At 31.4% G+C, this 9,485-nt stretch overlaps 2 protein-coding genes across 2 annotated transcripts in view; both read right to left on the bottom strand.

Moving 5' to 3' along the window:
- Positions 1-8,365, bottom strand: LOC100158953. Its single transcript, XM_029487801.1, has 11 exons — positions 8,124-8,365; positions 7,918-8,057; positions 6,999-7,008; positions 5,767-5,953; positions 5,544-5,698; positions 3,991-4,134; positions 3,797-3,913; positions 2,444-3,056; positions 1,188-1,302; positions 874-1,030; positions 1-713 (listed from the first exon to the last, which is right to left on the bottom strand). Exons 2-11 carry the CDS (start codon positions 7,950-7,952, stop codon positions 606-608), a joined length of 1,641 nt encoding a protein of 546 aa, XP_029343661.1. The 5' UTR covers positions 7,953-8,057; positions 8,124-8,365; the 3' UTR covers positions 1-605.
- LOC115033014 (tudor domain-containing protein 1-like) overlaps positions 8,094-9,485 on the bottom strand; it is a 9,733-nt gene continuing 8,341 nt past the window's right edge. Inside the window, exons 10-11 of the mRNA XM_029486288.1 lie at positions 8,576-8,597; positions 8,094-8,342 (exon numbers count right to left, since the gene is read on the bottom strand). Of these exons, the coding sequence (XP_029342148.1) occupies positions 8,094-8,342; positions 8,576-8,597 (271 nt within the window). The remainder of the gene's footprint in view (positions 8,343-8,575; positions 8,598-9,485) is intronic.

The raw sequence follows: 9,485 nt of genomic DNA, 5'->3' as shown, positions 1-9,485 counted from the left end.
TATGAGAAAGTTTCTTTATTGAAAAATATTAAACGTTTTCATTCTTTTTCAGTAAAGCGGGAAATGAGCCGCGATAAACCTTAAAAATAATCGAATTTTCGACTAATAAACTTTATGAAAAAAAAAAAACATTAGAACAAAAGTAAAATATAATTTAACAAAATACTGTGTGTAAAAACTGTGTCGATATGTATTAGTTCGATGTCCTTCGAACGAATCACACACAACGGATAGTTGTAGTAAGGTTTTAAAAAACTAATAATACATTATCGACAATAGCGAAAGTAAAAAAGTAACAAAATATATACCTATATAGCGGGTAGTAATAGTTAACTTTTGTTTGCACATCACAATATTTAAGATTACGCGAGGCTTTCGGTCGATCTTACATAGCCCCACCCGTAATAAATATATCGCAAGACCGACCGAGAGTATAATAATTATATATTATAGCTATAGCACATTCACCCTGTAAGTTATATTTAACTTCGTTAAATCAAATAAATTAAATTGTCTATTAATCTTTAACTTAAAATCTAATTAAAAATGTGTGTACAAACGCGCACTGGAAGACGCGTTATTGCGGACGGTTAATTAAAAACTCATCACTCGGCGGGAATCAGCAATTTGGCGTCGATCAGCGACTGGTATGCAATTTCTTCTTTTCTGTTATACAACTCCACGCCGACGATGTCGCCGTCGTCCGATTCGCTCTGTAAACCAAACGTTTTCGACTTTCGTTTATAATATATATATTATATAACGGTTGTAATATTATTGTTACAACGGATTTAACGCACGTCGACGGTGGGCCCGTTAACGAATTTAAAAACGACCGTCAACAAAACTCTTTCAATAATAATATATACGTACGATTCCGATGATTTTTAAACTGACGCCCCTCAGCGTTTTCGACAGTTTGTCAACGACGTCTTTGGCATCGGCGTCGTCGCTCGGCCTGACGTTTTCCAGCCGACAGTCGATCGTGAACATCGGCAATTCGAAAAACTCCGCGATACACCGTCTCACGCTGTCGGAAGCGAACAAAAAAAAAACCAATGTCAATATGATAATAATAACAATGTTGTCCGTCCGACAACAGATGACTGTCGTCGAGTAATATGAGACTTAGCGCAATATAATTAATTATTAAAATATATTATATTCAACTGCGAGTGCGGGCTTACTTTTTTTTTACCAGCTTGATGGACATGCCAAAGTCGACCAGAAATACCGAGTTTCCGCCGTCTTCAACGAGACCGCGTCTCCACAGCACGTTGTGATAAACAATGACAGCAGTGCCTGAAAAAAAATGGACAATAATTTTATAGGCAGAAATAATTTATCGATACGCAATTATTAATCATAGGGCGAATTATGCGCAGCCAAAGTGCGGACGTTTTTGCCGGGGCGTGTGGGTGGGCTTTTTAGCAGTGTTGCAGTAAATACATTGTTTACCTATTGTTTTGTTCCAATTTTTATGCCTACGACATTACGGAATATCGAAACTCGTCAAATGCTCAAGAAATAAATTATACGGACAATCCGAATTAAGGTTGTATACAGGAAAATGTATCAAAAAAATGAATTGTCGATAAAAATTTAGTAGGAAGATTTTAAAAACGAATTTTCGGTGGGATTATTCGATACTATCAAATTTTTGAAATTTAATTATTCATTTATAGAAATTGGTAAAAGAAATACCGGGAATCGTAGTTCGACCTGGTGGCGCAGAATATATATATAGAATAGATTCACCATATAGGATTATGTCACGACCTATGGGTCAATAAAACGTTATAATTTTTTGTTACCTGTTACTTAAAATAAAATTGAAATACAAGCTTTAAATATTCTGTTTGTGATAATACGAAAAATTGTTTTTGAAACATCAAGAGATCAACTATTATACCTAGTTATATTTAAAACTATTTTTTTTAAACAATTCGAGGACATCTCAGCATAGGCGCCACTAGGTTTAAAATTTTTGGGGGGGGCTACAGCAACAAAACTATTTATTTGAAATAACCCATAGGGGGCTTGTATCTAAATCAATAAGGGATATTTTGGAAGGGGACTAAGACTCATAGTCCACCCCAACCCTAGTTGCGCCAATGCATCTCAGCGATCGGCCAAAAATTGTATGACTTTATCAGTTTATATTATTCTCTCCAGAAAGGCCACATCACACCTACCTTAAGCCAGATTCACAGCTGCGTCGTGTGTCGTGTCGTGTCGATCAAATCGTATTGTGATTGGATATTACTTTTTTGGTATCATGTAATAACCAAGTTGCAACCGAGTATACCAATAATTGAATACTGCTCAACTTTTAAACTATATTGATTACCAGTCGTAACCAAGCCCTCGTACAACACAACACAGGACGTAGCTGTGAATGCGCCTTTAGAATACGCCTTAGTCGTGCGTCTACGTTTCATACCTGGTTTTATGTGGTTGGGCGGCGGCAAGGTGCTGCATTTGTCGGACATTACTTTGTGCATGTTGTTCTTGGCGACGATCAGGTCGACACCACCAATTTTGGTGATCACCAACGTGAGGCTAGTGGGTCCGGTGATGCGGCACATGGTGCCTTCGACCACTTCGTTGCGTTCCAGACAGAACTTTGAATAATCGGATTCCTCACCGTCGTCCTCGTCCAATATCACCACCGATGCGTCCGGCGCACCAACGCTGGTCGCCCGCCGCTCTTCGGCTACCACGTTCGCTGGCGCCACACCGTCGTCATAGGTCTGTCTACCACCGTCGTCGTAGGATTGTCTACGCTCGCCGTAAGTCAGCCCGCCGCTGTCGTAGATCGATCCGCCATCGACGTACGTCGTACAGTCATCGTGACCGTTGTCGTATGTCGCGTTGCTAATGTTGTCATTGGCCCCGTCACATTTAGTGTCGTCGGCTGCGTCACCATTATTTATTTCGTCTGTATCCACCAGATCAATGATCGACGACGAAACGTATTCGAAGTACGCCATTTTTTCCGTCACCAGATATTGAAACACGTCAATATTGTCTTCAACTATTTTTAAGGACTTGATCTACACGTAAACAGTGCACACTATTATTAATTATTCTTACAAGTGTTGGAGGATAGAATATTTAGTTTTTTTATTTGTGTCTGTACACTATAATTTATAGTAGTCCAAATAGTCAAATTCGGTATCTTTTTCAATGGGAAAGAGAAACTAGTTAGTGCATTCGGAAGGTCCAAATTTAAAATTCCCAGTAGTTTTCATAGCGCCGCGAAAACCAAAAAAAAAAAACAAATTAAGGAAAAACGGTAGGTAATTTTTACGAAAATCGGTTTTTGACAAAATCGATTTTGGTTTTTAATGTAACTCAAAAATGAATTACTGTAGATACTTTAAATTTACACCATGACATTTTATTTGTTTGGTTGAAAAGCGTGAAAAAAGACTCCTGATATATTGTAACAATAGCAGTTGAAAAGTATTAAAAATACAAAGGCACAATTCTTTTTACAAGCATTTAAAGTTAGAATTTGCCAACATTTATAAAATGTACAACTTTTATAGCTAAGGGTTGAAAATTTAAAACAAGGTTTCACGTAAGTAAGTAAAGTTATTCTGTAACCAAAAAATCTAAAAAGTATAAAAACGCAGTTTATTATTATTATTATTATATAGGTAATCAATGTTCATTTATATTATAGTTCATATTAAATTTACTAACCACCTATACCTACTATTCTCATATTATCGGGATCAATAAAAAATAATAAATATATCAAGATGTATGGTAAAAACACACTACTCACCGCATAGACGTCGTCGGTCGACAGATTCTCGTCGATCGTCATACGGCACGTTTTATCGACGATTAAGTTGTGTATATGGTCGAGCCACGGTATCGGCCATTTCCCATTTTTCGTAATCTATAAATTAATCGAATAATAATTAGTATATAGATTGCTTGGACAGAGGCTCCGACGTCGACGAATCGTCCTCGTACCGGCAAAATGGCACTGAAGAATCCCCTGTGACACAGTTGGGGCACTTCGGTCGTGTGCAAGGTCGACCGGAGTTCTTTGTGCGTACACGTCTCGATGTTGCCGTAATCGTAAAACTGTACGGTAAACTCTCCATTTTCATTTATCTAGAACATAGATTTAAATAATAATTTACAACGTCGTCGTCAATTGTATAGAAAATATACCACAACGTTAAAATAATGTGTTAGCCGGCGTGCCACTGCGGACGGTGGTCGAGTCCCATAAAATATAAATTATGTGGCTAATTTAGATTTTAGATAATAACGTAAATGACTATGGCCGTACAGACAATACATGAAATGTGGTAGAATCAAATACTTTGTTAACATGTTAACAACTATAACAGTAGTATACCTTAGTTTATAATACTTTTATTAAATTTTGAGAATTTTGGAAAAAAAATATTTAAATTCCGTTAGAAATTTAAAATGACGCAGTGCAGTGTGCACAGAAAATATGGTCGGCTATATAGGCACTGTATGACGTTATCTAATGTGGGTACGCGCGTGTAAAAACATTATAGTTTTATGAAAAAAGTTAACCATTATCCGTTATATTGCATACTTATTTTTCAATGTGAAGATTAACGAAAATACGTTTAATTTTTTTATGACTTCCCTTTTCCCACCAAAATTAATTTCATTATAAATATGCACCTAATATGTTCACCTAATCTAATTAGAATTAACTAGTCAAGACTTTAGCCTATACTTAAGCTTTATGAATAATATTTTTAGTTAACTTTCTGTCTTAAAAGAAATAGATAAATATAATTATTTCATTTATATACCAGTATGTAGTTTTAAATTAAAATGTATTATAATAAATAATATATTAATGAGTAGGTAGACTTCAAAAGGTTGACTAACAAATTATGGATATGACTGCAGGGCTAAAATTTTATAACATTTGCTAATTATTATAGGATACAGATGCTATATCTACATTTGTTTTATTCACCAGGGACTTTAAACCTGAAATCTTATACTGCTATTTTTTGCTAATATGCATAATATAATGATTTATTTTTTAATTAGAAACAATTTACTATTTATGTACCCATAAGAAAAATACCCAAACTTTTATTTCATGTTTTATATTTTTAGATAGCCCGGGGTATTGAGCATTGGCCCATCGGACAGTATATACAATTATAACTTCTTATCAACCATATTTATATATTTTTATTCAGTAGTTTTGTCTAATAATTATTAAATAAATATAAGTTTTTTCAAATTTTTAATAGAACAATTTTTTTTTTAATGTTCTTTTTTGCTATTTTTCATGTTATCTATGGCATATTATATGTTTAAGTAATATTATAGCGCATATTTCAGTTATATTTAGTGCTATAATTCTGAGCCTTGGATATAAGCTTGGATGGCAAATATAGTTTTAAAATATTACTTTCAGATTTTGTAGTTGTTTTTTTTTTTGAATTAACCAAAGTTAGTTGGCTATAATAATATAATTGAAAAAAAAACATTTAACTTAACAAAAATAAAATACAAACTTTTAATATTGTTCCTCGGTACCACTTATTGTCTTGATAGTATTTAACTATAACCGACTGTCCTCGACTCCATTCCATATTTATTGGTTCAGGTTGGCTATTAGAAAATATGTAATTCAATTCGTCCTTAACAAGCTGTAGTGATTGAGGAGTTTCTAGTATAATAATCATAATATTACAAAATTTAAATAAATACTATTTTAATTATTTTTTTTTTTCATACCGTCGTCCAAAATTTGAAAGTTGATATGGCATTCCAAATCAACATTTGTCACAATAGCATTAAATTGAGATTTAACCAAACGATTAGGAGGCATCCAAGAGTTAACAAATTCATCATTTTCTTTAGATACACTAGAGTAATTGAATTCTGGTTCTGATTGAGAGCGTATTGTTGAATATTCGCCATCCTGTTGGAAAACATTTTGATGGCAAGCTCTCCACAAAAGTATAAAATATAAGAGATACAACTAATACCGACGTGAGTTGAACAGAAGTAGTATAGTAAAATATAGGGAACAACTTTGTTAATGTATAACAATGTAGGTATATTATTGTTTTTAAAATTGTACACTATTATTATTGTAATAAAGTGATCATTTTTAATGTTGAGCAAAAAATTAAACAAAAATATATTCATAACATGGCAAGAATAAAATATATTAAGGTAGGTTTCACATTTTATAACTTACATTTTTAGTTAAGTGGAGGCTATATAAAGAAACTCACTCATGCAACCAACATTGATTCTATTTTACACATGCATAACATACTAAATTTACTTTTCAAAATTAAAATATTAATTTATCTTGGATACATGTCAGTTATATTTAAAATTAAATGCGATTCACTAAATTTTTTTAATTACTAAATTGTATCTTCTTTTATAACTAGCCAATGATAATGATATTATATTATATTATAATTTACTGAAAAATGTATTGAAAACATGAAACAAAAGTATTGTAAGTTTGAATTTGTTAAGATATAAGTAATTTATGCCTTCTTACCAATTATCCAACTTAAGTCATAATACATTTAAATTTGTTTTCATTTGAGATAAGGAACTTAAGTTTAAAAAAATACGCAATTTTATTAGTAAATTACATAATATTTTTTTTTTATGTTAATACATATTCATTTACATGATATAACATAAATTAACTTAAGAAAACAATATAAGATATTTTTTAGATACAGTATGAACACTTAACTTAACAAGTATAAAACTTATTGTATCATATAAAAATGCTTTTAACTTTAATATTTAATTAATATAAGTTGTATTTTATATATATATATGACAAACGAGCCTCGGTATCTAGGTCATTGGCTGAGAATTGTGTTTAGTTATACCTAATATATTAAAATGAATGTTTTTTTTTTATTAAAACAAAGATGCTAACACCATTATTTTGCTTTCTTAACAGGTATTTTTGCTTTGAGATTACTTACCATTTTAACTCTGAAAAAATAAAGAAAGTATAGAATTAAAATTATTGACATATAATACTTAAAATAATATTATAAAAAAATTATTTTTATCACGGCAAAAATATATGGTCATTATAATGCTAATTACTATAAAAATATTAATATACTATTGCAATTCAAATAAATATTTAAAATGAACCATAAGATGATCATTTTTTATTACGTCTGCACTGAAAGTTTAATTTTTAATGCAGATTGATTGCGTTTGAAAACAACTTCTTTCTGTCTAATGGGCAGTAAATTTTTTTTTTCACCAGGTGTGCGGTAAAGTAAGAATCTCGGAATGCAGCAGGCAAAAAAGTGAAAATATTCATTGCAGAAAGGTTACAGTCCGAATCAGAATAATAATTATGAACGTTTAGATACATCTTATCTATTATATCAAATATTGGCTGGTAGGTTGGTTACTCCCGTGCTGTTTGTATGAAACACCACATTGGTGAATCTAGATACGAAGAACAACAAGAACAGTTCATTATGAATTACCATTATTTTGAGTAGCAACAATTGAAGTGCTGGAAGACATTTTCTGTCACAGGCAAATTAGCATGCAAGCAGAACCACTAATGTCACCTGTGACTGAAATAGCTGAGCTACTCCTGCCCTTGCCACACAATAAACTATATTTGATTGAAATAATATTCAAAAAAATTTAACACTAGATGGGAAGGACACAATTTGAAAATAAGGTATAGTTAAGAAATTAGGGAGTTAGTAAAAACTTTAAGTTTGAACTTGTAAGACATAGTTAGCTTGATACTACATACTACTAATAAACAAATACATTTTATACATCATCATATTTTTTAATTTCTCATAATTTTTATTCCTTAATGTTGTTACATTAGTTTAATGATAAAATAATATGTGACTAACTTACTGTTTTTTACTTAAAGCAAAACCTTGTTCTATCATAAATCTGTTTATATTTGTCCAATGTGCACGTATTGGTTCTAAAGCTCGCGGGATGTCTATGACTCTGACCCATATTTCTCCTAATGCAATATCATTTTTCTTTCCCTAAAAGTAAAACATATTAACAATATAAATTCATAATTAATAGTCAATATTAACTTGAGGATTTACCTGATTTAAGAAATATACTGAAGGATATTTTTTTAATTCTTCAATCAGACGATCACAACTAAATTTAGGCCATATTCCATCTGAAGCACCTAAAGGAACTAAATTGCTCAAACCACAATGCAGAATTCCACATTTTAATTTAAGAAATTCTGCTTCAAGTATATGTAAAGTTTTGATAGGTATCTCATCAATTGTTTCATTTATGTCATAAAAGTAAACCTGAAAAAAAAAATACTAAATACATTCAATTTCTTTGGAATTTTAATTAATTTAAAACATTTTAGTAATTAATATCAATTGGTTTTTTTTATGAATAAATAATGTTAATGGTCAATACAACAACAATAAATATTTATATAAGTCCTTTTTTTGTATTTACAATTGTTTTAAATAAGCATAAGTCTTAAGGGGTTAGATTTGGGGCCTAAATAAATATAGAACGCCTTGCTAACATTCAAATTGTGTATACTCTTCCTAAATACAGTTGTAAATAATTGGTCACTAACAAGTAACATTATTAGTTTTTTTCATACATTTAAACTTGAAACTTTGTTTCAATAATCTGTGACACTGGTTCAATGTGCGACCTACTGATAATTGACCTATCCTTATCTGTGTGTAATTTACTACCCAAAGTATATATACAGTTGTCGATTGGTTAAATTTATGTCGCAATATGACTATTAATAAATTTGACATGTGATCAAAATAAGGTGGAAAAGATATGATAGTTCAAATCGATGAGTCGTTATTCAAAGGAAAATGCAAATACAACCGTGGTCATCTTCAATGTGGTGATATTAGACCAAATGAGGAAAATGAAAAGTATAGTGATGATACCGAAGATAATAATATAGTGGGCGCAAAAAATTATGGAACACGTGTATCTGGCTGGTGTGTTTTTGGACTTAGTTGCAAAAAAATATTTTGGAACGACGTTTATTTATCTTAGAAAAATGTGAAAAAGCAACCTTACTTCCTTTAGTTAAAAACGAAGTAGAACTAGGAAGTATAATCCAGTGACGAATGGAACGCTTATTTGTCAATAAACAATGAAGGATACATACACAATACTATGAATCATCAAAAATGATTTATTGATCCTGATACAAATGCCAATACCCAAACCATAGAATGTTTGTGGAAAATATTGAAAAAGCAATATAAAATAAGAGTAAACGTTGCATCTCCATGATTACCTAGACAACTTAAAGAGGAGTAGTGTGTATCCCTTCACCCAAACCATATTTGAAGAATTTTTATCAGACAAAAAAGTATAAATTTAAAGGATGAATATATAAATGCAGTATAGGTCTATATATGGGTCGCACACTGGACTGGTGCCATGAACTTTTTTTTTCT

Source organism: Acyrthosiphon pisum, chromosome A1 (assembly GCF_005508785.2).
Source record: "Acyrthosiphon pisum isolate AL4f chromosome A1, pea_aphid_22Mar2018_4r6ur, whole genome shotgun sequence".
NCBI classification, from domain to species: domain Eukaryota; kingdom Metazoa; phylum Arthropoda; class Insecta; order Hemiptera; family Aphididae; genus Acyrthosiphon; species Acyrthosiphon pisum.
Note: the sequence above shows the minus strand (reverse complement) of the source record. Positions and strands in the feature narration are given on the sequence as shown.